At 45.4% G+C, this 13,035-nt stretch overlaps 1 protein-coding gene across 5 annotated transcripts in view; it reads left to right on the top strand.

Annotated features, from left to right (window-relative positions):
* LOC119962941 (probable phospholipid-transporting ATPase VD) overlaps positions 1 to 13,035 on the top strand; it is a 363,410-nt gene that overhangs the window by 331,328 nt on the left and 19,047 nt on the right. For 4 of the 5 annotated variants that reach the window (XM_038791265.1, XM_038791266.1, XM_038791263.1 and 1 more), the window contains 3 exons: positions 1,340 to 1,465; positions 3,108 to 3,308; positions 5,005 to 5,085. In XM_038791265.1, the coding sequence (XP_038647193.1) occupies positions 1,340 to 1,465; positions 3,108 to 3,308; positions 5,005 to 5,085 (408 nt within the window). Of the gene's footprint in view, positions 1 to 1,339; positions 1,466 to 3,107; positions 3,309 to 4,675; positions 4,974 to 5,004; positions 5,086 to 13,035 lie in introns of those variants that run through there. The other variant, XM_038791267.1, reaches the window with a different exon arrangement.

Genomic DNA, 13,035 nt, shown 5'->3' with positions numbered 1-13,035 from the left:
TCGCCCTCCCTTACTCTCGCCCTCCTTACTCTCGCCCTCCCTTACTCTCGCCCTCCCTTACCTCCTACTCTCGCCCTCCCTTACTCTCGCCCTCCCTTACTCTCGCCCTCCCTTACTCTCGCCCTCCCTTACTCTCGCCCTCCCTTACTCTCGCCCTCCCTTACTCTCGCCCTCCCTTACTCTCGCCCTCCCTTACTCTCGCCCTCCCTTACTCTCGCCCTCCCTTACTCTCGCCCTCCCTTACTCTCGCCCTCCCTTACTCTCGCCCTCCCTTACTCTCGCCCTCCCTTACTCTCGCCCTCCCTTACTCTCGCCCTCCCTTACTCTCGCCCTCCCTTACTCTCGCCCTCCCTTACTCTCGCCCTCCCTTACTCTCGCCCTCCCTACTCTCGCCCTCCCTTACTCTCGCCCTCCCTTACTCTCGCCCTCCCTTACTCTCGCCCTCCCTTACTCTCGCCCTCCCTTACTCTCGCCCTCCCTTACTCTCGCCCTCCCTTACTCTCGCCCTCCCTTACTCTCGCCCTCCCTTACTCTCGCCCTCCCTTACTCTCGCCCTCCCTTACTCTCGCCCTCCCTTACTCTCGCCCTCCCTTACTCTCGCCCTCCCTTACTCTCGCCCTCCCTTACTCTCGCCCTCCCTTACTCTCGCCCTCCCTTACTCTCGCCCTCCCTTACTCTCGCCCTCCCTTACTCTCGCCCTCCCTTTCTTCCTTTCTTCCTGCCCTGTCAAAGGTGCATTTCCAGGTTAATAATCAACCTTTTGTCGACCATCCATGGGCATCAAATCCTGGAATAGGACTCGAATCTTTAGCTCCTGGCTCAGAAGTTGGGTATTATTACTGTGTCTCAGGACTTTCTCTCCTAACTCTAATTTTCTTTAGCACCTAAATCACTCTCTCTCCCTGACTTGGTCTATGTCACAGGTTCATTTTGTTTCACAACACACAAAAATCAACTGAATTCCATTGTTTTATTCTTCCATGGGACATGGGTGTCGCTGACAAGGCCAGTATTTGTTGCCCATCTCTACTTCCCTTTTGAACTGAATGGCACACTAGGGAATTTCAGAGGGCACTTGAGAGTCAACCGCATTGATGTAGGTCTGGAATAATCGGCTAAGGATGGCAGATTTCCTTCCCTAAAGGACATTAGAGAGTCAGATAGGTTTTCGATAATAATTTCATGGTCACTTATTATTACCAAGTTTCATGGTCACTGTTACTGAAATTAGCTTTATATTCCAGTTTTATTAACTTTATTTAAATTCCACCAGTTACAATGGTGGGTTCATGTTTATTGACTGAACACACAAACATTTTTGTCATTAATTGTTTTACAGGCAGTAATGTCAAGTGACTTTGCAATTTCTCGATTTAAGCATTTAAAGAAATTGCTACTTGTCCATGGTCACTGGTGCTACACCCGACTTGCCAATATGATACTTTACTTCTTCTACAAGAACGTGGTAAGTGTTATTGGCTGAGTTGCCAAAATACTGGTTGATTTAATGATTTTGTCTACTAGATGGAAAACAGACCTAGGCTGCAGTCTTCAATTTGACATTGTACTATGTTTGCTCCATAACTGGGAAAGCTAATAATATACAGGACAAACGTGGAAAAGTTACTCAATTGTCACCATACACTAAACAATCGCAAGATGGGGACACATTTAATCTATTTCATAATATAACACTTTATGTACTGAAATATATTTAAAATATGCAAGTTGATCATTTCCCCACTTTTGGCCATTCATATGCTCCTTTCATTTTGATTTGCTTTCCATTGCGTGTTAATTTTGCAGTACCCCTAACTGTGGACAGGAGGGTAATCTCATTTTAAACTGCTAACATTGTAGCCATTGTACCTCAGTGGTGTGGGTCAGATTTGATGACCATTTATGATTATTACCAATGATACAGACATCTCTGTTTATGGCTTCCTGAGCTGGTTTTGGTGAGATGGGAAAATTCCATGTGAATAGCGGTGCAACAAATTGATCCACTTGTCTCACCATTGCTAGTTTCTTGTGTGTTGAAGTTTTGTTTCAAACCAGTTCGCAACTTACTTTTTCAATTTCAAATGTCCTGCTTTGTAACAATACAATTTGCTTTTTCCTACAAGTAATATGGATGTTTCCATAGCTTGATTTCATGCTTTAAAAATGAGCACCCTCAGCAACTCCTTTAGTCACATACATCAACTTGCTTTGTGCATTCTTTAAAAATGATTGATTTGTCTTGTGTTTTATGTGTTATTATTTAACCTTTTTCCTTAAAAAGTATCAATTGCAGTTGTGTTTTAGATTGAGTTCAGCAGTCTTCTCTTGGTTAACAGGTGGTTTTAATAAACCCGTGGTTTCCACTAACTGAAAAATATTATACAGTTGACAATTGGAATTCATGGGCTGATTTTACACTCTCCTATGGTGGGTTTGAAGGCAGGGTGGCATGTAAAATCAGAAGGTAGCGTGCACTCCATATCCCCCTGCGCAACTTTGTCAGCGATCGGGGTGGCATTGGGCAGCCTGCCCAACAGTGGCCAATTGAGGCCCACGTGAAGTCGCGAGCCCCACTGGTTTCCTTGCGTGGGTTGGTGGTGGTCAGGGTGTTCTTTGTTAATGGAAATCAGATGGCCTCCCTCCCAAAGTGTTAAAATCCTTCCCCCCTCACGCCCACCCCCACCCCTCACCACCACCAAAGGTTCCCCTCACCCACAAATTTTTGAGTCTTCAGGGGTAGCCGTTCTTTTGAGTGGGCTCTTGCCCAACCCTTTAGCCAGGGCAGGATATGAAGACCACAGCACCCCATAAAATCTAGCCCCCAATTAATTTCAAAAACTATAGTTTCATGTGAAAATACAGTTGGATGAAATAAGTTTTAATCTTTCAAATATAGGCCATTTAGTTTGAAATAAAAACAAAACAATGGAAAAACTCAGCAGGCCTTGCAGCATTGATGGAGAGAGAAGCATTGTTAACATTTTGACTCCCTGTGACTGCAGAAAAACTGCTGAGGTTTCCGGTGTTTTTTATTTCCGATTTCTAGCTACCTTAATATTTTCTTTTATGCCCTTTATTTTGATATGAATGTACTTGCGTTCTAGGCTTATGTGAATCTCCTGTTCTGGTACCAATTGTTCTGTGGATTTTCTGGTACATCAATGATTGATTATTGGATTCTCATCCTCTTCAACCTCATCTTCACATCGGTTCCACCAATTATCTATGGCATCCTGGATAAAGATGTTTCTGCAGAGACTCTCCTCCAACTACCAGAACTTTACAGTAGTGGGCAAGATTCTAAGGTATTAATGTTTAATAATATATGAACATTTAAGTTTGATTAAGTAATCTTGAATAGTGATTAACTTTTGTTGTCCTCAATCTATTGAATTTATTCATGTGGAGCTCAACTTACTGAAAATACTTAACCATTTAAAATTAATTCCTACCCACATAGAAACGGAAGGAATCCTGAAGCATCGTTTTTTTATTATTTTGCGGGATGTGAAGGTAATTGGCAAGTCTCATTATACGGGATTGTCCTTCTCAAGAGCAATTAGAGATGAGCACCAAAGTGATGATTATATTCCATTTGAAGTGTTACGTACAGTTCTGGTCATGTAAATCAGTGGAGAAAAACTGGGGAAAATATTCATATAGTGAATATAGAAAATATAGTGTCAAATCAGTAAAGAAGAAGCTGAAAGACTCAAATCTGACCTAGTAGAGTTTTAAAGGGTATTTTAAAAGTGTATTAAATAAAGAATATTTAAAGAGTATTAAACAGAAGTCCACAAAGCAAACAGAATGATGACAATTGTAGCATTCAAGTTTAAAGCTGTAATGCTGACACTGTACACTGTTCAGGTCAGGCTGAATTTTGATCATACCAAAGCTTCAGGAAAACATCTGGAAGCAGTGGAAGGTCTATTAGTCTGATCCTGCTTGCCAGAACAGAATTATGAGAAAAGGTTTGAAACACGCTTAAGATTTCAAAGGAGACTGCTCTGGGTCACTGTCCATGTGGAGTTTGCATATTCTCCCCGTGTTTGCGTGGGTCTCACTCCCACAACCCGAAAGATGTGCAGGGTAGGTGAATTGGCCATGCTAAATTGCCCCTTAATTGGAAAAAATGAATAGGGTACAGAAATTTATTTAAAAAAAAAAGATTTCAAAGGAGACAAACAACATTTTCTTTTATATGCACTTCTTGTTGGTATATTGTAAATGTTTAAAAATGATTGCTGTGACAATCACTCTCAGGATATTTAAATACATTTCTAAAGTGTAAATTTCTAAAGTGCCTGGGAAGTCCAGTAGGGGATGTCCGAAGTACTTTGTAAGTCTGATTTAACACAGTGGAAATCATTTTGCAGTGACATAAAAGTAGCAGCAACCTCCCTTAGCTGAATCCATAACTGCAAGTTATGATTATTAGAATTGGGAACCATGGTGTGGATAAATTAATAAATATTTGAAAAAAGTTTTAAGGGAAAGTGAAAAAGGACAGACATTTTCACGGTGCTGTGCAAATAAACTGGGCAAAATGGCTTTCTGTGCTGTAACATTTTGTGATTCTAGGTATTGGCACATTTAAACCCCCCTTGATTTTTCTAAATAAATTTGAATGAACTTAATTAAAATTGACTCTGCTTGAAAATTCTTTCAGGGCTATGCTTTCGGTGACTGTGTTTCTATCACTATTTCTGTTGAAATGGGGTGAGTCCCTCGCCATGAAGAATTGTCCTGTCATCAATGAGTGAGTTGCAGCTTTAAGACTGAGCCCGAGTACAAATTGAAAATTGGCCATTTCTTCACTAAACACAATAATACTTATCCACCCATTTACATTTTATAAGTGGTCTCATCATTCTAACTATTGCTGACTCAATATCAGTTTGAGAATTATGGTTTGACATTTAGCGTTATTAACTTAAAGAACAACAATTACAATAAACAGACGTTCTACTGACTTTTTTTACTTCATTCTTTTTGTAGGCGTACTTATCATCAACGTTTTGGATCAGCATATTGGATGCTTTTTATCAAAGTCTCGTCTGCTTCTTTGTTCCATACTTTGTGAGTGTCTCCACATGCAATAACTATTGCGTTTTGTTTTCTCTGTTACATTTTTCATCAAAAAGGAGTTTAGGGTAGCTTTTATTGTCAGGGAAGAAAAATCAAACTATTCGTATAAAAAGCAGTCAGTCTGCTATCATATGCTTTCTGCCATTGCCAGAATTGAAAATCTAGGTTCTCTTATACAAGTCAATGTATAGACAGCTTTCCCTAAGCTGTGAGTGAACAAGCAATTTTAATAAATAAATTATTCAAGTTGCACTTGCATTTGATTAGGTAAGCTTATTCCTCATGGTTCCTGTGTGACAAGAACACTTTCTCACTGTCTCTCCTGCTTTCTCCATCTTCAAGCTGTTTTTGAGATGCTGGGAACTTTTTATAATAACGGCTACTGCAGTAGCTGTGCAATGGCATACTTCTTCCCATCAGGTCTCAGCTGGGTTGGGACATGGACCTGAGGGTTAAGGGTACGTCTGCTGCTGAAGGTTTGAGACTGTTGATGAGGTTCAGCACGCTGCACAAGGCTCACAACTGGCTGAATGACAAGAGGCATTTGACATTAATTGATAGTGAGACTATTAATGAGGTTCATAGGGATGCATGCAGTTCGAATTACAGGATTGGGGGATTGTTGCAGCAATTGCATAAAATATTTTTTATTTTCTGAGTGTTGAATCTTCATGCAATTATTATGAGATATCTTGCTGCAATGGGGAGTTCCGGCGAGCGGAGCTCCCTGTTGTGAAAAACGGGGCTATGCCTGGATTCATCTGCACATAGGCCCCTTATTCAACGCGAATAATGTTGAATAGCCATGTGTTTCTCGGCACTGCAAGTGCCGGGAAACACGCGGCTAAACGCGCTCGCTAGGGCACTTTGTTCCCTTTGGGAAGATCATGCCCAAAGAGTTCAAGAATGGATTGTGGGTCAGGTAACAGAGAAGGAAGGTACCACAGAGGTGGTGGAGTAGTTCAGTGGAAAATGACATGAATGAAAGAATTGGAGAGAGAACTGTGTGTATGGAGCATGGATTAGCTTACTGCCTTTCTGAAGAAATGCAGGGAGGGCAAATAAAGACAGGAGTGTGCGAGCGAAAGCTGGAAAGTAAACTTAACAGAGAAAATGAAACCATAAGAAAAGATTTGAAAAATCACCTGAAATTATAATTTAGCCTGAAGTGTTTTTTTAACAATTCCAGCTAGCTTCAGAGCTGAAAAGCTAAGTGGAGGAATTTCTCTGCGAAACTACAGTGTGCAAATTCAGCAGTCCGAGACCAATGGTCACATAACATTGGAATTACCTCTTGTATTAATATTCTCTGAAGGCATCTCAGGCAAACTTTCACTTCTAGGTTTTAGGTTTTATCAGTTGAATGTAAATTCCATTGTTATGGTGGGATTTGAACCCGAGTCTCCAGAGCATTAGCCTGGGCCTCTGGATTATTATTCCAGTGACATTACCATTATGCTACCATCACTTCTAAATGTAGTGTGGTGTATGAATTTCAGATAGATGAGACAATATGCCTCAGTGCTTTTGGGTTGTATCAAACATGACATCCTTTCAGCTGTGCGCACCAGGCAAAGTACAGACCATACTTGACCAGCCCGTACTTGCGAAATTCAGAATCTCAGGTTGAACATCAGATAGGATTCGCGATTGGACAGCGCTAACAACTAATTCATGATTATCAACTTGTCTTGCAATGGGGCTCAATTAGGCTTGCCAGAATCCGCATACGGGGCCAAGTCCTCGTTAACTAAAAGAACATGTCTAGGCCCTTTGGCTATTTCAACTAAACAAAAGCTTGGTGGCAACATTTCCCGAGGATCTTCTCTATGGCAACATCTCAACTAACCAGTGTCCACCAAACAGCACATTTTTTATAATGTAGTATAAATTATTAATCCCATTCAAATTTGATATTCTTGGGGTTCTCCCCCGTTGAGTGCATGCTGAACAGCTTCAACAGCATTCTGTATGATCTGTTATGACCAGGTGAGATGTGGTGAACTGACTTCACTCTATCCAATCTCCTTGATTGGTCACAACAAAGATTCACAAAGAACAATGCAGCACAGGAACATGTCCTTCGGCCCTCCAAGCCTGTGCCGACCATGGTACCTGCCTAAACTAAAACAGTATGCACTTACGGAGTCTATATCCTTCCATTTCCACCTTATTCATATATTTGTCTAGATGCCCCTTAAATGGCATTTAGACAAGTCCTCGGTAAACTAAAAGATCATGCCTCGGCTCTTTCAACTAAACAAAAGCTTGGTTTCCCTAGGACCTTCTCCATGGCAACATTTCAACTAACCGGTGTCCACCAAACATAGGGGCTGGTTTAGCACAGTGGATTAAACAGTTGGCTTGCAATGCAGAACAAGGCAGCAGCGTGGATTCAATTCCCATACTGGCCTTCCCGAATATGCACCGGAATGTGGTGACTAGGTGCATTTCACAGTAACTTCATTGAAGCCTACTTGTGACAATAAGCTATTATTATTATTATTATTATTATTAATAAATGCTGCGATCATACCTGCTCCCACCACCTCCCCAGGCAGCGCATTCCATATATTTACCACTCTTTGTGTAAAAAAACTTGCCTTGCACATCGGTTCTAAACTTTTCCCCATGGTCCCTAGTACCTGACTCTCCTACCCTAGGAAAGCGCATCTGACTATCCACTCTGTCCATGCCACTTATAATCTTCTAGACCTCTATCAGGTCGCCTCTCAACCTCCGTTGTTCCAGTGGGAACAGACCGAGTTTATCTGACCTCTCCTCATAGCTAATTCCTTCCAAACCAGGCAACGTGCTAGTAAACCGCTTTTGTACCCTCTTCAAAGCATCCACATCCTTCTGGTAGTGTGGCGACCAGAATTGTACACAATATTCCAAATGAGGCTTAACTCAGGTCCTGTACAGCTCCAACATGACTTGCCAATTTTTATATTCAATGCCCCGACCGATGAAGGCCTGCATGCTGCCACGCTTTGTGGAAGCCTTCATCAGACCTTTGGATGGTGCACTTGATCTTCTCCAGCTGGGTCTACTAGCCAGTCTGCAATTGTAGGTCGTGCTGCTGATCACCAGCTGAGCAGGATCCTCCAGCGGGCAATTAGGAAAGCAAAGGCAAGGGCGTCAGCCCTCCTCCCCATATGAAGTTCTGGCTGGTCCGATACCCCGAAGCTTGTCACTCTCGGGCACGGCTCCACCCTCATCCCCACAGCCGTGGCATTTCCTCGAAGAAGGGAGCGCAAAACCCGACAAGTCTGGGGCATGCTCAGAACATGTGGGAGTGATTGGCTGGACCTCACTGGCGCCGTTCACCTTTGTTCTCCACCTCTGGGAAGAACCTGCTCATTCACGTTCTTGTCAGGAGCGCTCTGTGCTACACTTTAAGCTGCATGAGGCTGACCCTTGAGGAGGTGGAGTTGGCTCTGTTTAGTGCTTCGCTCCAGAGTCCTCACCCTACATCTGTCCCGAGCTCTTCCTCCCATTTGTGCCTTGTTCCGTCCAGCGGAGAGTCTGTACTTTCTAAATGTCGTCCATATATGTCACTGCAATTTCCTTTTCCCAGACTGTCCCTGTCCAGTAACTCCTCCAAAATTGAGTCTCGAGCCCTAGGGTACCTCACGGCTCCTTGCGGAGAAGGTTTTTGATTTGCAAATGTCGGAGTTCCTGTCTGTTCGGTAGTTCCAGTCTCTCCCTGTCAGCTCTTCTAGGGTCGCCAGTCTGTCCCCTGTGTAGAAGTCCTTAATCATAGAATTTCATAGAATTTACAGTGCAGAAGGAGGCCATTTGGCCCATCGGGTCTGCACCGGCTCTTGGAAAGAGCACCCTACCCAAGGTCAACACCTCCACCCCATTCCCATAACCCAGTAACCCCACCCAACACAAAGGGCAATTTTAGACACTAAGGGCAATTTATCATGGCCAATCCACCTAACCTGCACATCTTTGGACTGTGGGAGGAAACCGGAGCACCCGGAGGAAACCCACGCACACACGGGGAGGATGGGCAGACTCCGCACAGACAGTGACCCAAGCCGGAATCGAACTTGAGACCCTGGAGCTGTGAAGCAATTGTGCTATCCTCAAGCTACCGTGCTAAAATTATGAGCGACATAGATAGAAAGAAACTTTTGAAATGAAATGAATGAAAATCACTCTTACAAGCAACCGCTGACACAGTGGTGCATGTGCGGAGAATTCCGCACCTTTGGGGAGGCCCGACGCCGGAGTGGTTCATGCCACTCCGTCCCGCCGGGTAGGGGAGAATCCCGGCCTAGAAGTCAATTAAACAAAGTCTTATTGTAATGGAGGAGAGTTTGAGTAGAGCGTCAGGATTGAAGGCGTAGTGACAGCGCCGCTCCCGACGGCCCCGGGGAGATACTCAGGGAGTCCGGTTGTAATAGCTTTGTTGAGAATGTGGAGGCAGTTTCGCCAGCACTTCAGGTTGGGGGCAGAGCCAAGGGAAATGCCGATTCAGAGGAACCATAGATTTGAGCCAGGGAAGTAGAATGGAAATTTTCAGAGATGGAAGGAGAAAGGACACTAAAAGACTTGTTTCTTGGGGTCGGTTTGCAGGATTGAAGGAGCTGGGAGCGAAGTATGGGCTGGAGCAGGGGGAAATATTTAGATACATGCACTTTCGAGACTTTTACCAGAATAGAGATACAGAGCTTCCCAGTGGAGCCGAGTTCCACTTTGCTGGAGGAGGAGCTGACAACAGGGGGACTGGAGAAAGGGGTAGTATTGGCGGTTTACGGGGCTATTTTGGAGGAGGAGAAGACGCCGCTGGAAGGGATCAAGGCAAAGTGGGAAGAAGAGTTAGGAGAGGGTATGGAGGAGGGGTTCTGGTGTGAGGCGCTCCGTGTACGAGGTTGGGGCTGATACAGCTGACGGTGGTGTGTAGAGCACACCTTACAAGGGCAAAGATGAGCTGGCTCTTTGAGGTGGTAGAAGATGTTTGTGAACGTTGCGGGGGTTCATATGTTTTGGTACTGTCCAAAGCTGGAGGATTACTGAAAGGAGGTTTTTAGGGTAATCTCTACAGTGGCGCACGTGAAACTGGACCCGGGCCCTCAGGAGGCTGTATTCGGGGTGTCGGACAGCCAGGGTTGGAAACAGGCGTGGAGGCAGATGTTATAGCCTTCACCTCGTTGATTGGCTGAAGGCGAATCCTGTTCAGGTGGAAATCAACTCTCCACCCTGTGCCCTGGCATGGCGGAGGGACCTGCTAGAATTCTTGACGCTTGAAAAGGTCAAATTTGAACCGAGGAGAAGGATAGAGGGGTTCTACAGCATGGGGGTTATTCATTATGCACTTTCGAGAATTGGATTACATCGGACATTTGGAGGATTGGGGGGAGGGGGACTCTATGTGTTAATGGTGACTATGGGTAATTCCTGATTACTTTTTGTCATTTGTTTATGTTAACATGTGGGCCAATGTTTGCGGTTTGGTGGGAGGATGGGATCATTATTGATATGGAGATTGACATTACATTCGTTACTGTTTATTGTTGGGTGTAAATTTGGGAGAAAATGTGAAAAAGGAGGAGAATAAAAATATTTAAAACAAAACGAAGTCTTATTGAGTCGAAGAAAGAGCAGATTTTTTAACCATTAAACCAACGGGAATAAATAGTAAAAACGTAATGTGACGCATCCACAGGCATTTTAAATAAGGGAAACGTGAGCCCATTTTTTTTAAAGTACAAAGAATATACAGTTCAGTGTCCTTTGATTCCCTGGAGGCATAGATTTTTAAACGTTGCAGCCATTTTGGATTAGCTGATATCTTGGGTGTGGTCAGATGGAGAAGATGTTGCAATTATTACGAGATCCAGTTTTCTGTTAACGTTTTAGTAAAGGCGGCTTCCAAACCGGATAATACACTTGTTCCAAGCGAGAGAGAGCCCACCATATTTCCCTCTAGTGGCTGAAACCTGGTCTGACATACTTCACCCATGGTGTACTTCCAGTGGTTTTGGGTTGGTTTGCCTGAGGCAGCCATTGTTTCAATATCCAGCATTTTGGATTTTTTTTTTTTTTTTTTAATTTTTATTGGAATTTTTTGAAAAATATATATCAACAAAACAATAATAACAATAATAATAAACGCCCCCCGACCCCCGTAACAACGCATGTAACAAACCCCCCCACCCCCCCCAAACCCCAATAAACAACAGAATAAATTAACAATAAGCAAATTAACTTAAACACTATCCCCCTAAACACCCCCCCCCCCCAACCCCCGGGTTGCTGCTGCTGCTGACCTAGTACCTTATCGTTGAGCCAGAAAGTCGAGGAAAGGCTACTACCTTCTAAAGAACCCTTGTACTGACCCCCTCAGGGCGAAATTGACCCTCTCCAACTTAATGAATCCCGCCATATCATTAATCCAGGTCTCCACACTCCGAGGTCTCGCATCTTTCCACTGCAGCAAGATCCTCCGCCGGGCTACTAGGGACGCAAAGGCCAAGACATCGGCCTCTTTCGCCTCCTGCACTCCCGGCTCCACCCCAACCCCAAATATCGCGAGTCCCCAGCCTGGCTTGACTCTGGATCCCACCACCTTCGACACCGTCCCCGCCACCCCCTTCCAGAACTCCTCCAGTGCCGGGCATGCCCAGAACATATGGGCATGGTTCGCTTGACTCCCCGAGCACCTGACCCACATGTCTTCGCCCCCCAAAGAACCTACTCATCCTAGATCCGAACATGTGGGCCCGGTGCAGCACCTTGAACTGGATGAGACTAAGCCTCGCACATGAAGAGGAGGAGTTCACCCTCTCCAGGGCGTCCGCCCATGTCCCCTCCTCAATTTGCTCCCCCAGCTCCACCTCCCACTTAGCCTTCAGCTCCTCTACCGACGCCTCCCCCACCTCCTGCATTACCTGGTAGATGTCAGACACCTTCCCATCCCCGACCCACACCCCCGAAAGCACCCTATCCCTTACCCCCCCCCGTGGGGGCAGCAAAGGGAACCCCTCCACCTGTCACCTAGCAAACGCCTTGACCTGAAGGTACCTGAACATATTCCCCGGGGGGAGCTCAAACTTCTCCTCCAGTTCACCAAGGCTCGCGAACCTCCCGTCAATAAACAGGTCTCCCAACTTCCTAATGCCCGCCCTGTGCCACCCCAGGAACCGCCATCAATGTTCCCTGGGACAAACCAGTGGTTCCCCCGCAGCGGAGCCTCCACCGAGCCCCCCACTTCCCTCCTGTGTCGCCTCCACTGCCCCCAAATTTTGAGGGTGGCCGCCACCACCGGGCTCGTGGTGTACCTCATTGGAGGGAGCGGCAACGGAGCCGTTACCAGTGCCTTCAGGCTCGTGCCTCCGCAGGACGCCATCTCCATCCTTTTCCATGCTGCCCCCTCCCCCTCCATTACCCACTTGCGTACCATCGAGACATCAGCCGCCCAATAGTACCCAGAGAGGTTGGACAGCGCCAGCCCCCCTCTATCCCTGCCCCGCTCCAAAAAGACCCTCCTTACCCTCAGAGTCCCATGCGCCCAAACAAATCCCAGAACGCTGCTGTTCACCCTCCTAAAAAAGGCCCTCGGAACAAAAATGGGGAGGCACTGAAACAAAAACAAAAACCTCGGGAGTACCGTCATTTTAACGGACTATACTCTACCCGCCAACGACAACGGCAGCATGTCCCACCTTTTAAATTCCTCCTCCATCTGCTCCACCAACCTAGTAAAATTGAGCTTGTGCAGAGTCCCCCAGCTCCTAGCCACCTGAACCCCCAGGTACCTAAAACTCCTCACTGCCCTCTTTAGCGGGAGCCTACCAATCCCCTCCTCCTGATCTCCCGGGTGTACGAAAAACAGCTCACTCTTGCCCAGGTTCCATTTATATCCCGAGAAACTCCCGAACTCAGCAAGAATCTCCATCACCTCCGGCATTCCCCCTTCCCCCCCCC

Source organism: Scyliorhinus canicula, chromosome 3 (assembly GCF_902713615.1).
Source record: "Scyliorhinus canicula chromosome 3, sScyCan1.1, whole genome shotgun sequence".
Taxonomy (NCBI): domain Eukaryota; kingdom Metazoa; phylum Chordata; class Chondrichthyes; order Carcharhiniformes; family Scyliorhinidae; genus Scyliorhinus; species Scyliorhinus canicula.
This window is presented reverse-complemented; position numbering and strand designations above follow the sequence as displayed.